The sequence below is a fragment of the Lonchura striata genome, chromosome 6 (assembly GCF_046129695.1).
Source record: "Lonchura striata isolate bLonStr1 chromosome 6, bLonStr1.mat, whole genome shotgun sequence".
Lineage (NCBI taxonomy): Eukaryota > Metazoa > Chordata > Aves > Passeriformes > Estrildidae > Lonchura > Lonchura striata.
Genome location: NC_134608.1, coordinates 66,599,713 through 66,625,724, shown reverse-complemented (window position 1 = coordinate 66,625,724; position 26,012 = coordinate 66,599,713). Strand labels below are relative to the sequence as shown.

Below are 26,012 nucleotides of genomic sequence, written 5' to 3'. Positions count from 1 at the left end.
GGGAGATGACTTGTTTCAGCAAAGGCCTCCATGCTAAAGTAAGCAAATATTGAAGTAGTTGTGATCCCATGAGAAGTTTGAACAGAGAAAGAGCAGAGTGATGAGGCCCTGTGCTCTCAGGGAGAGAAGAAGAAGATCTCTGCTCCCAGAGATTAAGATGATTTCAGAAAGAGATGAAGAGAACCTTTGCTCTTAAACAGCTCATCTTTACACTAATACCCCATAAGTTGATATGGCTCATAAGCACAGCTGTGGTAAAAGCTGCGAAAAAATGTCAGGGACTTTACAATTGCAGATTTTTTGGGTGGCTGCTATTTGTGGAAATCAAAACCCGTGAGATAACTGTTTTCTTGTGGAGAAGCCTCTATAACATTAACATGACCGACTTCTCTCCCTTAATGAAGACAGACTATTCTAGAGGTGGTAAACTGACCGAAAATTTTATGTTTTGTCTCTTTACATTGTCAGGCTGTATGGTGAGGGGAAGTGTTCTGAATGTTTTGTTCTATCCATGTTGCTTTTTCTTTTAGTTACTGTTATCAAAATTTTATTCATGCTCTTAGAGTTTTGAGCCCACTTTGCCTTTCTCCTAATCCTATCTCACAGCAGGAAATGAGTAAGTATATTCTAGTGAGTGCACTGGTAATTAGCCAACACTGAACCCACCACACTAATTGATGCATTGGCTGAGAAATCTCAAAATGGTGAACCAAAACCACTACAGAAACTTCCTGATGAACTGCACTAGAGCAGAGAGAAATTGAGGCAGAGCCATGGTTTTCCAGGACTTGCTTGATCCTAATGAGCCCTGTGGTGCATTTGGAGCTGAGCCCTGTAACCTCAGGGCCTGAGAAGAGATTGCACAAACCTTTCCAGGAGTCCAAGTCAGAGGAAAACCCCAAAGTGGTTGGAGTCTAAAGCATTATTGGGAACCACAAAGGTCCATCTATACCAAACGCTCTTCATGGAGTCATTGGAGGAGAGAACTGGAGGCCAGGATGGCACAAAAACCTCTCAGAGACTGAAAATGGCACAAAGAACTGTCAGTGTGGAAAGGAAAATCCAAAAATACCTCACAAATGTTAAGAATCTTAAAGTATTCATGAGCCCCACTGAGTGTCAGTAAAAAGCTCTCAAGGGACTCATTAAAGCAGATAATTGGGGCCATGATTGCACAAACTTCTCACAGAGTCTGTAGCAAAAGGGAAACACCAAGTACCTTAAAAGAACTGAAGTACCTTGAAGTATTAATGGGCCCCACTGAGTGTTGTTCCTGACAAAGCCTCTCCAGGGATTAATTACAGCAAAATATTGGAGGCCATGATTGCAGAAACCTCTCAGAGACTCCAAGGCAAAAGCAAAAGCCAAAGTCCTTTGCAAAACCTGCAGTTCCCTGGGAGCACGAAGGAGCCCCCAGGGCAATTCCTGACCAAGGCTCCCCAGGGACTCCTTCCAGCAGATCCTTGAGGCCACTGGGATGTGGGCATGGGGGGGATGCTGAGGGCAGGACCAGGGACTGACAGTGCCCAGCCTGGCTGGGGCTGTGCCAGGAGGCCCCAGGGCCTCAGGACAAGGTGTCTCCTCACAGCTCTTGGTGGCACAGACCCTGCTGTGCCCCAGGGCACCAAGACTTGGCTTCTCTTTGTCCCCACCTGCCATCAGTGCCTCCAGTTCTCTGCTCGGCCTGGGGCCTGGGGACACTTTCTCAGTCGTGTCCCTCAGTGGGACCCATTAAAAGTCCAAGAAACTTTGGAGTTGGATTCTGACTTGGAGTTCTGGAGAGGTTTCTGCAGCTCCCTCTCAGGGCCTGATGTTCAGGGCCTGAGCACAAAGCCCCAGAGGGTCATTAAAGTCCTTGTGCTGTGTCTGTGCTGCTGAGTTGGGCCGGGCTCCTGGCACAGAGGGTGATCCTGGTAAGCAAGCAGAGCTTCAAAAGCACATTTCTCTTGCTGAGCAGCTCTTCTCCCAGCCCAGCAGGGCTCGGGCACTGCCTGCAGCCAGCGCGGGCACAGCACAGAGGCACAGAGGGCTTCAATCAGTCAGGGCTGGGAAGGGACTGGGAAGTGCCTGGGGCAGAATCACTGCCAGCCCTTGGCACAGGAACCTCTGGCTGCAGGACAGTGCAGCTGCAGCTCCTGGAGAGATCTCCTAAAGCTGGAACATGCCAATGCCCACAGACCCTGTGAGTGCATTCTCTGCTCATCTCCTGTGCAGAGCAGCCAGGGGTGCCCAGGGCTGTCCTGCAGAGCAGGGTCCTGCAGCCCAGGGCGCTGTGCTGGGCCAGGGACTCTGCTGCCTGCCAGGGACAGCTCTCAGCCGGCCCTGGAGCTGCTCCCAGCGCTGGCCAGGAGCTGTGGGGGGAAGGAGCCACCCTGAGCAGGGCAGGTGCTGCTGCTGAGAGGGGCTGGCTGGGGCAGGGCTGCTCCCAGCTCCAGACCAGCCTGGGCACAGCTCCGGAGGACACTTCCCAAAGAAGGTAAGCCTAGGATTATACTTATAAACTTAGAAAACTATAATCCTTTATTATTACTATTAAACTCTTGATTAACTATGTTAAACTCTTACTGAACACAATTAAACTGTTATTATATACCTCTAGATCTATAATATTTAATTAAGTTCAGTACATTTCCATATGGTTTCTCTTAGAATTTAGACAAATAACCTGACTGTATAAATACATTTTTGAATATTATATAGTCTTTTCAACAGGATGAGCACCTACAAGAAGAACATTGTGGATTTGTATGCCAGCAGTGATAACAAAAACTGGGGGAAAAAAGCCCTTGGACCTCCTCCAATGTGCTGAGCCAGGGGTGTGTAACTGGGACAAGTAAATATCCTTTCGAATGTCCTTGTTAAAAATTCTAATAAATCAACCTTAATGAATTATTGAAATCAGGGGCTGGGTGTGCCTCATCCCCACTGGGAGACCTGGAACCTTCCAATAAAGGTCTGGTTTTTACTTTACTGTTCTAACACTGTTGCAAGGGCTTTTTTTCTCTTTTGATTATAGAAAACAGGGGGCTGAGAGAAGCAGAACAGGAATTATAATCCCAGAATGACAGAACATTCTGAGTTGAAAGGGACACACAGGATCATCAAAGGAATGTTTGAACATTTACAGAGACTCCAGAACTGTGACTTTGGGTGGTCAGTGTCTCTGCTGGGAGCCTCCCAAAGGGCCTTCAGCCACTCCTCAGCCCTGGGCAGCAGCAGCATCACCTCTGCAGGGCCCAGCAGGGCTCTCCTGAGCTGCCCTTGCCCAGCTGCACACAGAGCCTGCCCCAGCCAGGGTCCTGCACACAGGCAGGTTTCTGTAGGGCCGGGCCGAGGGCACACAGGGTGGGATGGGCTCTGTGAGCGCTGGCAGGGACAAGGCACCTCTCAGGAGGGGATGTCCAGGCCCAGGGAGATGCTCAGGGAAGGAAAGGGGCTGAACAGAGCAGTGCTGGGGGAACAAACCCATCCAGCCCCTCACCTTCCCTGAGCCACAGGAAATCCTTTGCCTCTCACATCTCTCAGTGGCAAACTCTGAGTGCAGCAGGAATTCTGGGGATTTCTGACCTCAGAGAACCAGGAATGGTGGGTGGGTAGGAAAAAAATCCTTAAACCAACTCCTGCCATTCCTTAGACCTGGGAGTGCAGATGGTACCAAAGTTTTCTGCAGTAGGAGTGATTCCCCTGACAGATCCTGAATATCCAGCCTTGTCCCTCTGCCACATGGCCACAAACCCAGGGCAGCGGGGCAGGGATGGCTCCTCATGAGCCCCCACGCACTGCCCTGTCTGCTCCTGGCACACTCAGCCAGCACAACTGGAGCTCAGGCAGGGACCTGGGTGAGGGTTTTCCCAGAGCAGTAACAAGGTTGGGTGAGTCCCAGCAGGACAGTCTGCAGGGAATGGCCCAGGTTTGGCTCCGAGCAGCCTCTCCTGACTTGTCCCTGTCCTTTCTCCATGAACATTTGCCACAGCAAATGTCCAACAGCAGCTCCATCAGCCACTTCCTCCTGCTGGCACTGGCAGACACGCGGCAGCTGCAGCTCCTGCACTTCTGCCTCTTCCTGGGCATCTCCCTGGCTGCCCTCCTGGGCAACGGCCTCATCATCAGCGCCGTAGCCTGCGGCCACCACCTGCACACGCCCATGTTCTTCTTCCTGCTCAACCTGGCCCTCAGCGACCTGGGCTCCATCTGCACCACTGTCCCCAAAGCCATGCACAATTCCCTCTGGGACACCAGGAACATCTCCTACACAGGATGTGCTGCCCAACTATTTTTTTTTGCCTTCTTCATCTCAGGAGGGTTTTGCCTTCTGACCATCATGTGCTACGACCGCTACATGTCCATCTGCAAACCCCTGCACTATGGGACCCTCCTGGGCAGCAGAGCTTGTGCCCACATGGCAGCAGCTGCCTGGGCCAGTGCCTTTCTCAATGCTCTCATGCACACAGCCAATACATTTTCCCTGCCCTTGTGCCATGGCAATGCCCTGGGCCAGTTCTTCTGTGAAATCCCACAGATCCTCAAGCTCTCCTGCTCCAAATCCTATCTCAGGGAACTTGGGCTCATTGCAGTTAGTGTGAGTTTAGGACTCGGATGTTTTGTGTTCATTGTTTTCTCTTATGTGCAGATTTTCAGGGCTGTGCTGAGGATCCCCTCTGAGCAGGGACAGCACAAAGCCTTTTCCACCTGTCTCCCTCACCTGGCCGTGGTCTCCCTGTTCATCAGCACTGGCACAGGTGCCTACCTGAAGCCCCCCTCAATGTCTTCCCCATCCGTGGATCTGGCCCTGTCAGTTCTGTACTCGGTGGTGCCTCCAGCCCTGAACCCCCTCATCTACAGCCTGAGGAACCAGGAGCTCAAGGCTGCAGTGAGGAGACTGATGACTGGATGCTTTCAGGAACATTAAACTGCTGAAAAATTTCTCCAATCACATGTAATAAAAGTCATCTTAGATACTTCTTGTTCATTCAATTTTGGAGCTTCTTTTTCTTTGTTTAACTTTTTGCGAAGTGTCCACAATAAATGTCATTCCTTATTCCATTTCTCATTTTGTTTCCCTCCATGTTCCCTGTGCCCACAGACACAATGTCAATGAGGTGCTGTGTTCTTGGTGGCTTTAAAGGAACTAAAGGATGTCCCAGCACAGTTTTCTGCAGAGATGCCCTTTGGTTGCCTTCTCTGGAGCTGCAGCAGCAATGTCTGTGTGCAGAGCTGGGGCAGATCAGTGCTGGCACAGCAGCTGTGCCCAGGAGCAGCAGCACTTGGTGCTGCCAGTGCTGCTCCCGTGGCCCTGCCCCGCTGCCCTGGTGGCCCTGGTGTTGCTGCAGGGCCTGAGTGCTCTCGGGGCCGGGCACAGTCCTGGGGGTGGCAGTGCCTGGGCTGCAGCAGGGACAGGCCATGGGCACTGCTGGGGCAGCGCTGACGCCTCAGGCCAGGGCCTGGGGGCTCCAGGCTCCTTGCCCAGGCTCTCTCAAGAACACGGCCAGGCCAATGCTCAGCACAGAAAACCCCCGTGAGCAGCCCCAGGCTGGCCGTGGGCAGGCTGGGGGCAAACAGCACGGCTGATGCTCTGCAGGGGCCCTGGGGGAGATGGGAAGGAGCAGCAGAGCAGGGGCTGATCCATCCCCAGTGTGCTGCACAGCCCAGGGCAGCGTCCCAGACCGTCCTCATGGTGCTGCCAACAACATCCCCCCTCTGCAGCCCTGGCCTCTCCCCCAGCTCACAGAGGTGCCGCATCCTTGCAGGCACAGACACGGCAGCACTGGCTCAGCAGCCCCTGTTTGCATTGCACACAGCAGGCAGGAGCATCCCCATGCTGGTGCAGTGGGGACATGAACCTGAGGCAGCACAAATGCCATCAGGCCCTGGGGCCAGGAAGGGCTGGGGGATGCCAGGGAAACCACTCAGCTTTGTCCTGGCCTCTGCAGTCAGCCAGAAAGTTTGTTCCCATCAGCCTGGAGTTTCCTGTCCCACTGCAGACGCTGCTGCTCAGAGCCAGGGCTGCCTGGCAGCCACCCCCAAACTGCCCGGAGCATTTCCTTGGCTTCACCTTTGCTTTCTTTACTCTTCCTGCCACAGATTTCTTCCTCTTGCACACCCCTGTTCCCTCCCCTGCACACAGCCCATCCCTGTGTGCCCTTTCCTCTCTGGCCCCACTCCCCATTGCAGTTCCTGACTTGGCACCATGGGAACGTCCCTTGGGGAGCAGGATCATCCCACAAGTGCTGCAGGAATTGTCTGCAGGCTCCTGCAGTGCCTGGTGCTGCTCCCCTGCCAGAGGCACCCCAGGCCAGGGGGCACATCTGGGCTGCTGTGTCTGGCTCTGGGGCTCTCTGTTCTGGGCAGTGAGGAGGAGCTGCAGAGGCTCTGCAGGACTGACAGGATGGGCTTTGGGGCTGTGAGGAGAAGCTGAGGGACCTGTGCTGCTGGAGCTTCTGAAGAGGAGGCCCAGGGCTCCTCCTGCAGCTGCTCCAAGGGTGGTTTCAGAGAATCACAGAACCAGCAAGGTTGGAAAAGACCCTGGATATCATCAAGTCCAATGTGTGCCCTGACACCACCTTTTCTTCCCTGAGCCTCCTCTTCTCCAATATCAACAACACCAGCTCCCTCAGCCGCTCCTCACAGCACTTGTGCTCCAGACACCTCACCAACCTTGTTGCCCTTCTCTGGACATGCTCCAGCCCCTTCATGTCCTTCCTTAATTGGGGGCCCAGAACTGGACACAGCACTCGAGGTGCTGCCTAACCAGTGCCCAGCACAGGGGAAGAATCACTGCCCTGCTCCTGCTGGCCACACCATTCCTGACCCAGGCCAGGAGCCATTGGCCTTCTTGGCCACCTGGGCACACTGCTGGCTCATGTCCAGCCTGCTGTCCATCAGTCCCTGCAGGTCCCTTTCTGCCTGGCTGCTGTCCAGCCCCTCTGTCCCCAGCCTGTAGCACTGCAGGGGTTGTTGTGGCCAAAGTGCAGGACCCAGCACTTGGACTTGTTAAACCTCACCTTGTTGGATTTGGGTCCGGGATCCAGCCTGTCCAGGGCCCTGTGCAGAGCCCTTCTACCCTCCAGCAGATTAGCACTCCCAGCCAACTTGGTGCCACCATGGTTCCATGAGGCCCCAGAGTGTCCCAATGGTGTCCATGATTCCATGAGGCCTCCCAGTGTCACAATGTCCCTTTGGTTCCATGGGGCCCCTTGGTGTCACAAAGTCCCTAAGATCCTTAGTCACTGCAGTGTCATCAGGATCAACAACCCCACCTCCACTCCTCATAAGACTTGTACTCCAGACACCTCATCAGCCTTGTTGCCCTTCTTTGGACAAATTCCAGACCCTCCATGTCCTTCCTAAATTGGGGGCCCAGAGCTGGACACAGCACTCAAGGTGCTGCCCAACCAGTGGGAGGCACAGGGGAAGAATCAGTGCCCTGCTCCTGATGGCCACAACATTCCTGATCCATAGGATTGTCAGGGATTTGATGAGGGACATGCTGGGGAGGGAGTGGGCACAAAGTGTTATTGATTATCAGCCATGAAGGGTCTTGATTCTCATATATTTTTAGACTGCATTAGAAGGTTCTGGGGATCAGTATTAATTGGACATTGCTGATATCAATCAATAAACAAGAAAAGAAAACTTATCAGGACAAAACAATTCTCTCTGCATTGTTTTCAATATAGTATATTCACTTTGAATAAATTTCCATAATCTTTTCAATTAACCACAGAATAACTGAAAACTCCAATTATTCCCAGAGGTTTTTCTTGTTTGGGTATTTTGAACAAATATTTATGAGCATTTCTCACTGAATTCCTGAATGAAGGGCAAAAGAAGGAAGAGACCTCTGGAGCAGTAAAATTCATCATCAAAGTCCAAATGGCTGAGGATGCATCCCCATCAGAGCAGCAATGAGCAGAAATGGGCACAGCTTTGTGGCTGCCCCAGCTCTGGGATGGGCCCTGGGCCTGGAACAGGAGCAGCTCTGGAGGGCCCCAGGGCCGGGGCTCTTGTGCTGGCCTGGGCAGATGGGATGGCAGGAGGGGCTGCAGAGCTCTCAGCACCTCAGGCAGAGGGGAGCAGGGCAGCCAGGGAGCTCCTTTGGCCTTGGCCAAGCCCCTTCCCCCATAGTGGGGCTGAGTCCTGGCTGAGCTGCAGCTGCTGCTGTGCCCTTGGCAGGGGCTGAGGCCGTGGGGCAGTGCCCAGAGCAGCCTGGGCTGAGCAGAGCTGTGGGGCCAGAGCCGGCTGGGCTGTGCTGGGGAGAGGCCCTTGGTGCTGCCCAGAGCTCAGGGCAGCTGGCAGAGCTGGCAGGGAGCTGGGCTGGGCTGGGAGAGCCTGGCACAGAAACCATCAGTGTCCATCTCAGCCTGGCTGAGCGGGCAGGGGCAGGACTCAGCCCAGGCCTTGTGGGGCAGGGCCAGCGCCTGGGCAGGCATTGAAAACAGGCAAGAGCCCAAGAGAGGAGGCTGCTCTGTGCCCTTGGGGCACGGACAGAGCAGGGAGGGGCCCAGGACATTTGTCAGCGCCAGCCTCTGTCTGTGCCAGCCCTGGGCAGCCCTGGCTGCTGAGCCCAGCTCTGCCCTGGGCTGAGTTTGGCTGTGGCCCAGCTCCATCCTCCTGCGGGGCTCAGGGCCTGTTCCCGGCCATGGCCAGCCCTGGCCGCCTCTCTGCTGGCCCCGAGGCCGGCAGAGCCCGGGCAGGGCTGTCTGTGCAGCCCCACAGGTGCCACGGGCTCGGCAGGAGCTGGCAGAGGCTGCCCAGCAGGGAGGCCATGGGGCACAGAGCCCCAAGGCTGCCCAGGGCCCCACGGCACAGGGGCCGTTCCCAGCCGCAATGCTCCTGTCCTGGGCTGGGCTGCACAGGGACTGTGGCACCATGGCTGGGCCAGCACAGGGCCACCGAGGGGCCACGCAGCCGCTGCCGGGGCTGGCAGCAAGGCCGGGCACAGACAAGGACTTGCTGAGCATGGCCTGCACTGGCCAGGGCTGCCTGTGCCCAAGGCAGAGCTCAGCTGCCCTTGGGGGCTGCAGGAACACTCAGGAGCCCAAAGAGCCTCCATGGCTGTGCTGGAGACCAAGGCTGGAGCAGGGAAATGCAGGGCTGCTGCGCCATGGGGAGGGCATGGAATTCCAGCTCACACCTCAGCTCTCTGATGGTCCCGGCACCGTGCTGGGCCCTGTTCCAGACTGGAGCAGAGCAGATGTTGATGGCACAGGAGCCCTGCGGGGCTGGCAGGGACCTGCAGCTTGCAAGGTGCTCTGCTCTCCCTCAGCTCCTCTCGGAGAGATCCAATCCCAGCTCGGCACCTCAGGGCACAAGTGGCACTGCCTGTTCATGGGCACACAGCTGATGTCTGCCTGGAAAGGGTGCAGGTATTAATACCTGTTAGTTTCATAATATTCAAGGACATCTTTATTATCTGGGTCATTTGAGTACTTTTAAGAAATGGCAAAGTTTTCCCACCAGAAACAGGAATTCCCTGCAAGTGGCAGGAGAAGAAATATTAATCTTCCTGTTGACTAGTGTCGCCAATATTCTGTTTATTATTTCCTGTCCCTCTTCCTTCAGGTGTTTCCAGCTCTCCTCTTTGATGAGTTGTGGTTCTCACTGCAGGGGCTGCACTTGGACCTTGGCTCTGCACAGGAGAGCTCTTCATCCACTTTCCCTCTCTTCCTCCCTCTGGCCATGGAGGCAGCTCCGGACTTCAGCCTGTGACTCATGTGTGCAAAGAGCAAATCTAGGAAGAATCGGGGCAGGGAGGGTTTGGGGGGACCTTGGGATCTGTGCTGGGCACAGAAGGTGTTTTCCATTGCTCTGAGACTGTCTGCTGTGCACAGTGGGTTTAATATCCAGCAGAGGAATGACTTTTGCATTTGATGGAGCTGTGCTTTCCCCAGGCTTTTTTGGCTGGCAATAAATGAACATCCCTCTGTGTCTGGGGCAGCTCTTTCTCCAAGGAAAGCAGGTGGGAATGGGAGCCAAGGAGCTGAAACCTGCAGGTGCAGCCTGGGCTGGAGGAAGCTCAGATTTGCACAAGGCTGCTCTGAGTGCCAGGGCTTGGATGGGGGAAATGGTGGGGTGGGGGTAGGGACAGAGTCTGATGGATTGTCAGCCATAAAGGGTCTTGATTTTCATATCTATTCCAACTGCATGGGGAGGTAGTTGGATTCAGTCTCAATTGGAGATTGCACTAAAAAATCAAAACAGGACCTAAAAAATGTTTTCTCACTCCCTGTGTAAATAAAATTCATTTATTTCAACTAAACTAATGGAATTCACCTAGTCAACCACAAAGGATTTGAAAGCTTAAATCAAATTATTCCCAGAGGCTTGGCTTGTTAAGGTGTTCTGAATGTTAATGAGCCCTGGGGCACTGAATTCCTGAACTGAAGAGCTGAAGGCTGAACAATCCTCTGGAGCAGTAAAATTCAACAGCAGCCACCAAGTTGCTGAGGATGTCAGCAGCCCCCCCTGAGGCCATCCCTGCCCAGAGACCCTGGGGGAATGGGCAGACAAGGAGAGCGTCCCTGGGGCTGGGGCAGCAGAACTCAGAGGCACCAGCGGCTCCAGCTGGGAAATGGAGTGTGGGATGGGGCTGTGAAAGCCCTGCCTGGGCTGTGCCAAGCAGGACACACAAGCCCTGACCCCCACCCACTAAAAAACTCTCTCATGGAGACATTTAAAAGGAATGACAATAATTTGTGTCCTCTGAGTTGGATGCACTGGAGCAATACTATCAAGAGTTTCTCAGGAGCTCTAAACAACAAAACAGCCTTTACTGGGAAATCTAGAAAAATCAGAGAAACTTTGGCAAACATTTTAATATGGCAGTCAATCAACAAAAAAAAACTTCTCAAAGTATTGACTTGGCCCATTCAACCTCACAAACTTTAAGCCTGTTCAATTTAAAGTTAATCAATATTTGCATAAGTACAGAAATAGAAGAAATAGATACAAAAAGAGAGAACAATAAGATACAGAGGAGCACACACTCAGCTACCAACTCCTGGATTCCAGCAATGTTCAGATGGAAATTCCAAGAGGAGGTAGGGTGAAGATGTGTGCTTGCCTTGCAGTCAGCCTTAAATACTCCTTGGTCTTCCTGGGCCCTTCCCCCAGGTGGGACTTGGGGTCACTTGGTCACTCAGGAGCTGGGCTGGGAGCTCCAGAGGTGGCTGTGGAGCATTGCCTGTGCTGTGCCAGGGACTGGCAGACACTGCTGGGCTGGGATAGAGGCTCTGGGGGGATTGGGGTTCCAGGGCAGGGCAGTGCTGGGGTTCCAGGGCAGGGCAAGGCTGGACCTGCCCCTTCCTCCCCCACACATGAAATATTTCCAGCCAGTAATCTCCTCCAGTCTGTCACAATAGTCAACATTGGAGGTGAAATCCCAATATGGCCATTGGCACCTGCAGGAGAAGGACAGTTCTTTTCCATAGGAAGGAAAGCACAGAGCCCCAGTGTTTGGAAGGCAGGTGAGAGCCTCACTAGGTCAAGGCCAGGCAGACTTGTCAGGAATGGCAGATTTTGTCCAAGGGCAGTCTTTGGAGACAATCTCAATTTTGGCCATGGCACCTGGAGAAGCAGGACAGTTCTTTCCCAAAGGAAGGAAAGTGTGGAGCCTTCCCCCGTGTTTTGGAGGCAGATAAGCAGTGACCCTTTCCAAACAACTTCCTGCCAGATTTGTCCTGGCAATATGTCCATGGGAACAATCCCTGGATATAAGGAAATGGAGGTGAAATCCCAATTCTGGCCATGTGTGCCTAGAGGAGAAGGAGAGTTCTTTTCCATAGGAAGGAAACCCCGAGCCCCAGTGCTTCAATAGCAGATGAGAAGAGACCCTCCAGGTGCCAAGCTGTCAGGCAGCCCCTGGAGGCCAAACCAGCCAGACCTGTTCCGTGTTCCCTTGGTTCCTTGGGGCCCCACAGTGTCCCAGTGGTCACCGTGGTTTCTCAGGCCCCATAATGACACGTGACTCTTCTGTTCCATGAGGCCACAATGTCACAATGGACCTTTGGACCCTGGGGTTTTGCGATGTCACAATGATCTCCTTTGGCTCCACAGGGTCACAATGGAACACTGATGACACGAGGCCCTGCAGTGTCACAATGGACCTTTGGTTCCCTGCAGCCCTGCAGTGCCACAAAGGCCTCTTGGTTTCACGAGGCCCCACAGTGTCACAATGGTCCCCTTGGTTCTGTGGGGACCCCCCATAGTCACAATGGTCTCACTGGTGCCGTGAGGCCTCACAGTATTGTAGCATAATATCCCCATCGTGGTGATAATTAGCATTGACTTTATCATTCCAGAAGGCTGATCAATTGCTTTATTATATTATACTATACTATACTATACTATACTATACTATACTATACTTATTCAGACAAACTCATTGTGCTTACAGACAGTCCAATGCACTCAGACCAGATTGGTCCTTGAATGCAAACAACAGCACCACTGGCCATTTAAGACATCACCTTTTGGTAACAAATCTCCATAACACATTCCAATGTTCGCAACAGCAGGTGCAGCAAGGTAAAGATAGAATTGTTTCTCATTCTTTTCTCTGATCTTCTCACAGCCTTCCCCAGGATGATGCCTGGGAATGTTGTGCCTGCAGCTCTGTGGCCAGAGAGTTGCAGCCACATCACAGTGTCACAATGCTTTGCTTATTCCATGGGGCCTCATAGTGTCCCAATGGTCTGCATGATCCCATGAGTCCCCTCAGTGTCACAATGGTCTCCTTGGTTCCAAAGTGCCCCACAGTTTCACAATGGCCCCTTGGTTCCATGAGGCTGTGAAGTCTCTTAATGGTGTCTCCATGACTCCATGAGGCCTTCCAATGTCACAATGGACCTTTGGCTCCCTGGGGTCTCACTGTGTCACAATGGTCCCTTGGTCCCATGACACCCCAAAGAGTCATAATGGTCTCCATGGTTCCATGAAGCCCCACAGTGTCACAATGGACCCTTGGTTTGATGGGGCTTCTCAGTGTCACAATGATCCCGACATTCCCTGGAGTCACACAGTGTCACTACAGTCCCCTTGGTTCCATGAGTCCCAGCAATGTCACAGTGCTCTCCAGGATTCCAAGAGACCTCACAGTGTCACAGTGGTCCCTTGGTCACACAGGGCCCTGCAGTGTGGGGAGCATGGGAAAGGCTTCAGCTGCAGCTCTGCCTTCGTCACCCACCGGCGCATCCACACCAGGGAGAGGCCCTATGAGTGACCCTGGTGTGGGAAGAGCTTCTCAGACCGCTCATTCTTTATCCAGCACCAGCGGAGGCACCAGTAAAGGAAGCCCTGCGAGAACCCCGCCTGCAGGAAGAGCTTCGTGTGCTGCTCCAGCTCCATCCCCATCAGAGGACCCACCCTGATCAGAGCCCTGGTGGCCACATTCCCTGTGATACACAGAGGGAATTGGCTGCTGTTACTTTTATTTTTGCTCCAGTTATCTTTTATCTTCCTCCATTCAAAACACAGAAAACTGTGGTAAAAATCAACAAATTCATCAAAGGCATCTGAAGCCTCACATTTTACTTGTGTTTTGGGGAATCTTCGATTCCAGGAGATATCTGTGAGGAAATGGGGGTGTTGAGCGTATTTGGTTTAGTTGTCTTTATTTCTTGGCACTCCAAAGGTGAGAGGGACAGATCTGTCAGCTCAAAACCACTCAGTGCCACTAAAAACTACTGAATCCCACCCCAAAATTACTTGCTTCCACTGTATCTCAGGGTGAGATTAGGTTGGAAGGAGATTGGGCAAAGTGGGATGCAAATCAGGATGGGCATTGGGTGGGGTGGGATGGGTGGGATGGGGTTTGGGAGGTGTGAAATGGGGGAAGTACAGCCTGGGAAGAGGTCTTGATGTCCAGAATGGGTGGGGTGAGTTGGGGTTGGCACTGGGGAGGTGGGGTGGGGTCTGGAATAGACAGCCAAAGTTTGGGGATGATTAAGATAGGGGGAACCCGTTACTGAGTGAGTTTTTGAATAGGCTCCATTAATGAAGAGATGCTGGGGTATCTCACATTCCTGAGGCAGTTTTGGGGCACTCCCAAACTCTTGGGGGGTTTCCTGAAAGCAGTTCCATGGAGCCCCATGGCCAGGGGTGGTTGCCACAGGCATGAGCTCAGTGCTGTGCTAGAGTCCATTGCCTTGGTGCTGAGAACAGAGAAATGATGAACGGCTCCAGACATCTCCAGTGTGTGTTTGTGGAGGCCTGTGGGCTTACTGGGGAGAGGGCAACAGCAATGCCCTGGAGAAATACACCTTAGGCTCCGGGCATTCCTCACAGCTCCGGGTGGGGAGAGAAACTTCTCCCATGGTACTCTGCAGCACTGTGTCAATTTGTCCCAGTTGTGTCCTCCCCATTGACCCATCAGCCTTTCCCAGCCCTTTTACCCTCATATGTTCATGTTCTAGCAAGTTCTCCGTTCCCTGTTTTCCCATTGGTTTATGTCCCCGCCTATCCACCCTGGCATTCCCTATTAGTCCCTTTCCCTGTGTACCACCCTAGAGCCCTGAGATCCCTGACGCTCTCCTCCACCCCCTCTTTTCCCATATTTATACCCTAAACCCTCCTTTGTCTTTGTCTTTAACCCCCAGACCCCTGGACTGCCAGACCCTGATAAACCCTCGCTGGAGCTCCATGCCAGGGCCCTCCCGTGTCCTCACTGCCGAGCAGCTCCGTGTGTGTGTGTGTGTGTGTGCGCGCGTGTGTGTGTGTGTGTGTGTGTGCGTGTGCGTGTGTGTGTGTGTGCTGGGCTCCCGTGGCTCCTGCCCGTGAGTACAAAACACTCCCAGGGAAAGTTGTGCCCGCCACCACCACAGACTGACAGTGTCCCTTGGGACCAAGAGGCCTTTGTGACACAGTGGGACTAAGGAGAGCATTGCTGCCCTGCCAGACCTCATGGAACCAAGGATCCACTGTGACACTGCAGGGCCTTGGGGGACATGGTGACATTGTGACACTGCAGGGCCCAAGGATCCAAGGGACTTTGTGACACCAAGGGGTCCCATGGAACCAAAGGGACATTGTGACACTGGGAGGCCTCATGGAATCATGGAGACTATTGGGACAATCTGGGGCCTCATGGAACCGTGGTGACACCAAGTTGTCTGTGAGTGTGGATCTGCTGGAGGGTAGGAGGGCTCTGCACAGGGCCCTGGACAGGCTGGATCCAGGGCCCAAATCCAACAAGGTGAGGTTTAACAAGTCCAAGTGCCGGGTCCTGCACTTTGGCCACAACAACCCCTGCAGCGCTACAGGCTGGGGACAGAGTGGCTGGACAGCAGCCAGGCAGAAAGGGACCTGCAGGGACTGATGGACAGCAGGCGGGACATGAGCCAGCAGAGTGCCCAGGTGGCCAAGAAGGCCAATGGCTCCTGGCCTGGATCAGGAATGGTGTGGCCAGCAGGAGCAGGGCAGTGATTCTTCCTCTGTGCTGGGCACTGGTTGGGCAGCGCCTTGAGTGCTGTGTCCAGTTCTGAGACCCCCAATTTAAGAAGGACATGGAGAGGATGGAGTATGTCCAGAGAAGGGCAACAAAACTGGGGAGGGGTCTGGAACACAAGTCTTGTGAGGAGTGGTTGAGTGAGCTGGGGTTGTTGATCCTGAAGAAGAGGAGGCTCAGGGAAGACAAGTCAGTGTCAGGGCAGAGGTTGGACTTGATGATCTCCAAGGTCTTTTCCAGCCTTGCTGACTCTGGGATTCTCTGAATCCACCCTTGGAGCAGTTGCAGGAGGAGCCCTGAGCCTCCTCCTCAGAAGCTCCAGCAGCCCAGGTCCCTCAGCTTCTCCTCACAGCCCCAAAGCCCATCCTGTCAGTCCTGCAGAGCCTCTGCAGCTCCTCCTCACTGCCCAGAACAGGGAGCCCCACAGCCAGACACAGCAGCCCAGATGTGCCCCCCTGGCCTGGGGTGCCTCTGGCAAGGGAGCAGCATCAGGCACTGCAGGAGCCTGCAGACAATTCCTGCAGCACTTGTGGGATGATCCTGCTCCCCAAGGGACGTTCCCATGGTGCCAAGTCAGGAACTGCAATGGGGAGTGGGGCCAGAGAGGAAAGGGCAAACAGGGATGGGCTGTTTGCCGGGGAGGGAACAGGGGTGGACAACAGGAAAAAATTTGTAGCAGGAAGAGTAAAGAAAGCAAAGGTGAAGCCAAGGAAATGCTCCGGGCAGTTTGGGGGTGGCTGCCAGGCAGCCCTGGCTCTGAGCAGTAGCATCTGCAGTGGGACAGGAAACTCCCAGCTGATGGGAACAAACTTTCTGGCTGACTGCAGAGGCCAGGACAAAGCTGAGTGGTTTCCCTGGTGTCCCCCAGCCCTTCCTGGCCCCAGGGGCTGATGGCATTTGTGCTGCCTCAGGTTCATGTCCCCACTGCACCAGCATGGGGATGCTCCTGCCTGCTGTGTGCAATGCAAACAGGGGCTGCTGAGCCAGTGCTGCCGTGTCTGTGCCTGCAAGGATGCGGCACCTCTGTGAGCTGGGGTAGAGGCCAGGGCTGCAGAGGGGGATGTTGTTGGCAGCTCCATGAGGACGCTCTGGGACGCTGCCCTGGGCTGTGCAGCACACTGGGGATGGATCAGCCCCTGCTCTGCTGCTCCTTCCCGTCTCCCCCAGGGCCCTTGCAGAGCACCAGCCATGCTGTTTGCCCCCAGCCTCCCCACGGCCAGCCTGGGGCTGCTCACGGGGGTTTTCTGTACTGAGCATTGGCCTGGCCGTGTTCCTGAGAGAGCCTGGGCAAGGAGCCTGGAGCCCCCAGGCCCTGGCCTGAGGCGTCAGCGCTGCCCCAACAGTGCCCATGGCCTGTCCCTGCTGCAGCCCCGGCACTGCCACCCCCAGGACTGTGCCCGGCCCCGAGAGCACTCAGGCCCTGCAGCAACACCAGGGCCACCAGGGCAGCGGGGCAGGGCCACGGGAGCAGCACTGGCAGCACCAAGTGCTGCTGCTCCTGGGCACAGCTGCTGTGCCAGCCCTGATCTGCCCCAGCTCTGCACACAGACACTGCTGCTGCAGCTCCAGAGAAGGCAACAAAAGGGTATCTGCAGAAAACTGTGCTGGGACATCCTTGAGTTCCTTTAAAGCCACCAAGAGTGCAGCCCATCACTGACACAGTCTGTGGTCACAGGGAAGGTGGAGAAAAACAAAATGAGAAATGGCAAAAGTAATGGCTTTTCGTTTTGGGCAAGATTAAAAAAGTAAAACAAAGAAAAATAACCTCCAAAATGAAACCAACAAGATGTATCAAAGATGACATTTATTACAAGTGATTTGTTATAAATTGGCCAGCATTTTAATGTTTCTGAAAGCATCCAGTCATCAGTGTCCACACTGCAGCCTTGAGCTCCTGGTTCCTCAGGCTGTAGATGAGGGAGTTCAGGGCTGGAGGCACCACTGAGTACAGAACTGACACTGACAGGTCCAGGGATGGGGAGGAGATGGAATGGGGCTTCAGGTGAGCAAACATTATAGTACTGACAAACAGGGAGACCACGGCCAGGTGAGGGAGGCAGGTGGAAAAGGCTTTGTGCCGTCCCTGCTCAGAGGGGATCCTCAGCACAGCCCTGAAGATCTGCACATAGGAGAAAACTATGAACACAAAACACCCAAATACCAAACAGGCACTAACAGAAATGAGCTCAAGTTCCCTGAGGTAGGATTTAGAACAGGAGAGCTTGAGGATCTGTGGGATTTCACAGAAGAACTGGCCCAGGGCATTGCCATGGCACAGGGGCAGGGAAAATGTATTGGCTGTGTGCCGCAGAGCATTGAGAAAGGCACTGGCCCAGGCAGCTGCTGCCATGTGGGCACAAGCTCTGCTGCCCAGGAGGGTCCCGTAGTGCAGGGGTTTGCAGATGGACACGTAGCGGTCATAGCACATGATGGTCAGGAGGGAAAACTCTGATCCTATGAAGAAGGCAAAAAAAAGAGTTGTGCAGCACATCCTGAGTAGGAGATGTTTCTGGTGTCCCAGAGGGAATTGTGCATGGCTTTGGGGACAGTGGTGCAGATGGAGCCCAGGTCGCTGAGGGCCAGGTTGAGCAGGAAGAAGAACATGGGCGTGTGCAGGTGGTGGCCGCAGGCTACGGCGCTGATGATGAGGCTGTTGCCCAGGAGGGCAGCCAGGGAGATGCCCAGGAAGAGGCAGAAGTGCAGGAGCTGCAGCTGCCGCGTGTCTGCCAGTGCCAGCAGGAGGAAGTGGCTGATGGAGCTGCTGTTGGACATTTGCTGTGGCTGCACATGGGCACCTGTTCATGGAGAAAGGACAGGGACAAGTCAGGAGAGGCTGCTTGGAGCCAAACCTGGGCCATTCCCTTCAGACTGTCCTGCTGGGACTCACCCACCTTTGTTCTTGCTCTGGGAAAACCTTCACCGAGGTCCCTGCCTGAGCTCCAGTTGTGCTGGCTGAGTGTGCCAGGAGCAGACAGGGCAGTGCGTGGGGCTCATGAGGAGCCATCCCTGCCCTGCTGCCCTGGGTTTGTGGCCATGTGGCAGAGGGACAAGGCTGGATATTCAGGATTTGTCAGGGGAATCACTCCTACTGCAGAAAGGCTCGGTACCATCTGCACTCCCAGGTCAAAAGGATGGAAGGAGATGGTTTTAGGAACTGTGTTCCTACCCACTCACAATTGCTGGCTCTCTGAGGTCAGAAATCCCCAGCATTCCTGCTGCACTCAGAGTTTGCCACTGAGAGATGTGAGAGGCAAAGGATTCCCCGTGGCTGAGGGAAGGTGAGGGGCTGGCTGGGTTTGTTGCCCCAGCACTGCTCTGCTCAGCCCCCTCTGCTTCCCTGAGCATCTCCCTGGGCCTGGACATCCCCTCCTGAGAGGTGCCTTGTCCCTGCCAGCGCTCACAGAGCCCATCCCACCCTGTGTGCCCTCGGCCCGGCCCTACAGAAACCTGCCTGTGTGCAGGACCCTGGCTGGGGCAGGCTCTGTGTGCAGCTGGGCAAGGGCAGCTCAGGAGAGCCCTGCTGGGCCCTGCAGAGGTGATGCTGCTGCTGCCCAGGGCTGAGGAGTGGCTGAAGGCCCTTTGGGAGGCTCCCAGCAGAGACACTGACCACCCAAAGTCACAGTTCTGGAGTGTCTGTAAATGTTCAAACATTCCTTTGATGATCCTGTGTGTCCCTTTCAACTCAGAATGTTCTGTGATTCTGGGATTACAATTTCTGTTCTGCTTCTCTCAACCCCCTGCTGCCTATAATCAAAAGAGAAAAAAAGAACCCTTGCAACAGTGTTAGAACAGTAAAGTAAAAACCATACCTTTATTGGAAATTTCCAGGTGTCCCAGTGAGGATGAGGAACACCCAGCCCCTGATTTCAAAACTTCATTAAGGTTAATTAATTAGGATCTTTAACAGGAACATCCAGTAGGAGATTCAGTTGCCCCAATTCCACACCCCTGGATCAACACATTGCAGTAAGTCCGAGGACTTCTTTGCCCCAGTTTTAGTTATGACTGTTCACATTGTGGTCAAATACCAAAATATTCTTCTTGTAGACACTCTTCCTCATAATAAGACTATACAGTATTTCAGGAATGTATTTAGACAGTCAATTTATTGTACTAAAATCTAAGAGAAAAGTAGGAAACATACTAGTGTCAGCAAAGATTACAGTTACATAAGTACATAATAGTAGTTTGATAAAGCTAATTAAGAGTTTAATGGAGCTAAGTAAGGATTATAGTTTTATAATTATAAAATAGTAACTTACAGAGCTACAGTATATGAAAAAAGTATAAAAAGCAAAAATATTTATGTCACCACTCCAACATTCCCATCCTGCACCAAGCAGGAAATAGAAAATACTCTCAGGAAAGCTCCTGACCTTTACAGCAAACCCAGGCTTACCTTCTTTGGGAAGTGTCCTCCGGAGCTGTGCCCAGGCTGGTCTGGAGCTGGGAGCAGCCCTGCCCCAGCCAGCCCCTCTCAGCAGCAGCACCTGCCCTGCTCAGGGTGGCTCCTTCCCCCCACAGCTCCTGGCCAGCGCTGGGAGCAGCTCCAGGGCCGGCTGAGAGCTGTCCCTGGCAGGCAGCAGAGTCCCTGGCCCAGCACAGCGCCCTGGGCTGCAGGACCCTGCTCTGCAGGACAGCCCTGGGCACCCCTGGCTGCTCTGCACAGGAGATGAGCAGAGAATGCACTCACAGGGGCTGTGGGCATTGGGATGTTCCAGCTTTAGGAGATCTCTCCAGGAGTTGCAGCTGCATTGTCCTGCAGCCAGAGGTTCCTGTGCCAAGGGCTGGCAGTGATTCTGCCCCAGGCACTTCTCAGCCCCTTCCCAGCCCTGACTGATTGAAGCTCTCTGTGCCTCTGTGCTGTGCCTGGGCTGGCTGCAGGCAGTGCCCCAGCCCTGCTGGGCTGGGAGAAGAGCTGCTCAGCAAGAGAAATGTGCTTTTGAAGCTCTGCTTGCTTACCAGGATCACCCTCTGTGCCAGGAGCCCGGCCCAGCTCAGCAGCACAGACACAGCACAAGGACTTTAATGACCCTCTGGGGCTTTGTGCTCAGCCCTGAACATCAGGCCCTGAGAGGGAGCTGCAGAAACCTCTGCAAAACTCCAAGTGGCAATCCAGCTCCAAAGTTTCTGGGACTTTTAATGGGTCCCACCGAGAGACACGACTGAGAAAGTGTCCCCAGGCCCCAGGCAGATCAGAGAACTGGAGGCACTGATGCCAGGTGGGGACAAAGAGAAGCCAAGTCTTGGTGCCCTGGGGCACAGCAGGGTCTGTGCCACCAAGGGCTGTGAGGAGACACCTTGTCCTGAGGCCCTGGGGCCTCCTGGCACAGCCCCAGCCAGGCTGGGCACTGTCAGCCCCTGGTCCTGCCCTCAGCATCCCCCCCATGCCCACATCCCAGTGGGGTCAAGGATCTGCTGGAAGGAGTCCCTGGGGAGCCTTGGTCAGGAATGGCCCTGGGGGCTCCTTCATGATCCCAGAACTTCAGTACTTTCAAGGTATTTGGTGTTTGCCTTTTGACACAGACTCTGAGAGCTTTGTGGAATCATGGCCCCAATTATCTGCTTTAACGAGTCCCTTGAGAGCTTTGTACTGACACTCAGTGGGGCTCATTAATACTTTGAGATACTCAACTTTTGTAAGGTACTTTGGATTTTCCTCTCCATGCTGGGAATTTTTTGTGCCATTTTTAGTCTCTGAGAGGTTTTTGTGCCATCCTGGCCTCCAGTTCTCTCCTCCAAGGAGCCCATGAGGAAGCTGTGCTGGGGATGGACCTCAGTGAGTCCCATTAATGATTTGGAACACTTTGGGTATTTCCTCCTGAATTTGACTCCTGGAAAGTTTTGTGCAATCTCCTCCCAGGCTCTGAGGTTCCAGGGCTCAGTAACAAATGCACCATGGGGCTCATTAGGATCAAGCAAGTTTTGACAAACCATGGCTCTGTCTTGATTTCCCTCTTGTCTGGGGCAGTTCATCAGGAAATTTTCTGTATTGGTTTTGGTTCATCATTCTGAGATTTCTTGGCCGATGCTTCAATTAGTGTGGTGGGTTCAGTGTTGGCTAATTACCAGTGCACTCACTAGAATATACTTACTCATTTCCTGCTGTGAGATAGGATTAGGAGAAAAGCAAATGGGCTGAAAACTTTAAAAGGGTATAAAGAAAAGTTTATCAACAGTAACTAAAAGAAAGAGTGATAAGAATCATAACAAAACTTTCACAACACTTCCTCTCTCCATACAACTTTTTCTTTCTAATTGACAATATATGGATAAAACCCTAAAATTTTCAGTCAGTTTCCCAGTCCTAGAATAGTCTTTCTGCACTTCACTTTAGGAGAGGGGTCTCTCTTTATTGCTGTGGAGACTCCTCCATAAGAAAACCGTTCTCTTGGGGCTCTCAATTTCCATGAACAGCAGCCACTTGGAAAAATGTAATTCTGAAATCCCTGCCATTTTTTCACAGCCATTCCCACAGCTGTGTTTTCGGCCATGTCAACTTATGGGGTATTAGCTTAAAGATGAGCTGTTTAAGAGCAAAGATTTTCTTCTTCTATTTTTGAAATCATCTTCATTTCTGGGAACAGAGTTCTTCTCTCCCTGAGGGCACAGGGTCTCATCACTCTTCTCTCATTCTCTGTTGAAACTTCTCATGGGATCACATCTACTTCAACATTTGCTTACTTTAGCATGGAGGCCTTTACTGAACAAATCATCTCTCCATAATTTCAATGCCTTATAGGGAAAAAAGAGAGTCTGATGTATCAATGACATCCTTCTCCATAGCTTTAGCAGAGGATTACAGCCCCAAGATCAAGGCATCTCCTCATCCCTCCCATCTGGGACTCAACTTCCTCTTCCCTGCCCTCGGTGTGTCCATGTTGCTCCTCTGTGTGCCTGCCCTGTGTCCTTTTCTCTCACTAGAGGGAGAATGGCAGCTCTGGAAGAGTCAATATCTGCCCAGGGCTGCAGATAGTTCTGTGAGCCCGGCCGGGCTTGGTGGCCAATTCTAATTTTGGCCATGGTCCCTGGACATGAAGACCAGTTCTTTTCCATAGGAATGAAGGAACAGAGTGCCAGTGCTTTTGGGGCAGATGGGAGGTGACAACCAGAGGACAAGGCCAGCCAGAGCTGCCAGATTTTATTCTGAGACATGCCCTTGAATATAGGGCATGTTTTAGGCAGAATGTCAGTTTTGGCTATGGACATCTGAAAAGCATTCCATAGCAAGGAATGCACAGAGCCCCAGTGCTGCAGGAGCTGATGAAAAGCAGCTCTTGACATTCCAACATCAGCCAGACCTGTCAGATGGCCCCTGGCAGGCCAAGCCAGCCAGACCTGGTCCCCGTTCCCTCACTTCCATGGGGCCCCACAGTGTCCCAATGGTTCCTGGCTTCCGGGAGGCCCTGAGGTGTCACAATGCCCCCTTGGTGACACCAGGCCCTGAAGGGTTGGAATGGTCTCCATGGTTCCATCAGGCCCCACAGAGTCATAATGGTCTCTGGGTCCATGAAGCCCCGCGGTGTCACCATGGCCCCTTGGTTCCATGGGCTCCAGTGGTGCCACAATGATCCCCTTGGTTCCATGAGGTGCCCACAGTGTCACAGTGATCTCCATGGGAAGGAAAGAACCAAGCCCCAGTGTGGCAGCCCCAGTGGGGCAGCCACCAGAGACCAAGGGCAGCCAGAGCCAACGGTACTGGAGGGTTCTGTCTGGGAGCATCCCTTGGATATAGGGAATTTCAGTCATGGACATCCAGAGGAGAAACACAATTCTTTTCCATGGGAAGAAAATCACAGAACACTGGTGTTTCGAGAGCAGATCAAAAGCAGCTACCAGAGGTGTATGGCAGCCAGACCTCTCTGTCCTGGTAGCTTTTGTGTGAAAGCAACCCTTGGATATAGGAAATCTGGGAAGTGGAACCCCAACTTCGGCCATTTCTGCAAAGATAAGAAGGATGGTTCTCTTCCACAGGAAGGAAAGCTCAGAGCCACTGTGTTTCAAAGGCAGAAGAGGACAGAGTTGGCTCCTGGGAGGCCAAGCCAGCCAGAGCTGTTTGTTCTGGCGGCTTTTGTTATAGAGGAATGCTTGGATATATGGAATTTGAGAGGAGGAATCTCAATTTTGACCACTGACAGCTTGAGAAGGATGATTTTTTTCCATAGGAAAGAAAGCACAGAGAACAAGTTTTTCAAGGCAGGTGAGAAGCAGCCCCCAAGAGGCCAAGTGCAGCCAAACCTGTCTGTTCTGACAGCTTTCTCTTGAGAGCAATCCGTGGATGTATGGAGTTTCGGAGGTGGAATCCCAGTTTTGTCCAGGAGTGCCTGGTCAATATGGATGTTTTTTTCCTTTAAGAAAGAAAAGCGTGAAGTCCAAGTGTTCTGGAAGAAGATGAGATGTGGCCACCCTTAGGTCAAACCAGCCAGACCTGTCTCTCCTGGCGCCTTTCGTCTAGGGGCTATCCTTGGACACAGGACATTTTGGAGGTGGAATCTCAATTTTGGCTGTGGGTGCCTGGACAGGAAGATGAATTCTTTTCATTAGGAAGGAAAGAACACAGCCCCAGGGTTTCAGAGGCACATGAGTGCCAGTCCTCAGGAAGCCAAGGCCAGCCAGACTTGCCAGTCCTGGGAGCTATCCTTGGATATAGAGAATTAGGGAGGCAGATGCCCAATTTTGGCCATGGACACCTGGTCAAAATGGATGATTTTTCCCATAAGAAAGAAAAGCACATGGTCCCAATGTTTCAAAGGCAGATGAGAGGTGGCCCCTGGGTGGCGAAGTCAGCCAGACGTGTCTCAGACCTGGCAGATTTCATCTGGGAACAATCTTTGCATATAAGGAAATTTGGAGGAATCCAAATTTTGGCCATAGGTCCCTGGAGGAGAAGGACAGTTCTCTCCCATAGGAAGGAAAGCCCAGAGCCCCAGTGCTTCAGGGGAACATGAGAAGCTGCCCTCGACTGCCAAGGTCAGCCGGACCTGTCAGGTGGCCCCCAGGTGCCCCAGGCAGCCAGACCCGTTCCATGTTCCCTTGGTTCTGTGGGACCCCACAGTGTCACAATGGTCTCCTTGGTTCCATCAGGCCCTGGAGTGTCACAATGTTCCCCTTGCTTCTGCAGTGTCACAGTGGCCCCGTGCTTCCATGAGGCCTTGCAATGTCACAATGGCTTCATGGTTCCACAAAGCCCTGATGTGTCACAATGGCCCCTCGGCTCCCTGTGCCCTCGCTGTGTCACAACGGCTCCTCTGTGACACTGTGGCTGCGCAAGGTCACCATGGACCCTTGGTTCCTTGGGGTCTCTGAGTTCACAATGGTCTCCTTGATTCCATGAGGCAGCACAGTGTCACCATGGCCCCTTGGTTCCATGAGGTTCCCCAGTGTCACCGTGGTCGCTGTCAGAGGCTGGATGAGATCGATGTCCCGAGACACCTTGGGATGCTCGGAATGCCCGTGTGGGGCCGGGGGCGGGTCAGGCCTTGGTTTGTGGTGGGACAGAGCCCCGCCCCCAGCCTGGCCTGGCAGAGCTGTCAATCACACAGCAGTGTGGAAAAAATGACGGGAGACAAGTCCATTCTATAATGTCAACAAGTCTCAGTTTATTTCAAGCACACATGTACAGTTATACCCGTTATAATGAAGCTCATGCATACTGCAAAATTTAAGCTCATCATTGGTGTATTAAAAACAGGTCAATCCCGCCTTTGGAGCTTTCTAAGCTTGCTTTGTTTTCCCTTACATTTATCTTTTTGCTGAACATTCTACTGTTGGGAACCAGCTTAGCCAAGGACGTAAGATATTATTGCTACATCTGCTATTGCTGCACTGTGCAATTTTCAGCTACTGCTTCACTAACTGCACGTAGTCATGTCCTTTCTCACGAAGCCATTCATCCACAAAACTCTCCATATTTCCCCCGTTTTTGTTTTGGACCATTAAGTTAGTTGTCCACATCTTTTGAACCATGCGTTCTACCAGCTTCTGAAGACAGTTAAACAGGCAGGGCAAAATCAGCAAGAGTAGTAAAACAACAATCATTATTCCTACTGCATACATGATAAAAGTTCTTAGCCAAGGACCGATCCCTAAACTTTTAAGCCATTCTTCTATCCCCAGACCATCTTCTTCTTTTAATTGATGAAGGCCCTGTTGTAGTTCTTTAATCTTAGCATGTATTGATACAGAATGATCAGAGAGATTCATGCAACACATTCCTTCAAATTCCTCACATCCATGTCCCTGGGCTTACAACAAAAATTCAATTGCTGCTCTGTTCTGTAGTACGGCATGATTTACACTTTGTACATCCATAGCAAGCATAGCTAAAACCTCTGATGTTTTGTTAAGTTCATCTTTAGTCCAGCATCCCAATTGTTCAGCTAACATCATAGCCTTTCTGGCAGCTCCTCCTGGTAACAGGGTTGCCACTATTACCTGTTTCAAAGTACTCCAAAATTGAGGTTGTCCAACCTGATCACATTCTAAGTCATGCACATCACGCCTCTTCCTTGTCTTCCCTAGCCTGTCCCATTGCATTAGCAATGATATATTAGGATGGAACAGTGCTAGT

General features: G+C 52.8%; 2 protein-coding genes across 2 annotated transcripts in view; both read right to left on the bottom strand.

The window, feature by feature from the left end:
- The window catches only part of LOC144246355 (uncharacterized), a 511,900-nt gene that overhangs the window by 417,679 nt on the left and 68,209 nt on the right, over nt 1–26,012 (bottom strand). The gene's annotated exons all lie outside the window — the stretch shown is intronic.
- On the bottom strand, nt 17,283–17,870 carry LOC144246418 (olfactory receptor 14J1-like). The gene has a single exon (XM_077783813.1). The coding sequence runs from the start codon at nt 17,868–17,870 to the stop codon at nt 17,283–17,285; it is 588 nt and encodes a 195-aa protein (XP_077639939.1).

Bases quoted from the DNA above. Each gene is read 5' to 3' on its own strand.
- LOC144246418 (XM_077783813.1), bottom strand. From the start codon at position 17,870: ATGTGCTATGACCGCTACGTGTCCATCTGCAAACCCCTGCACTACGGG.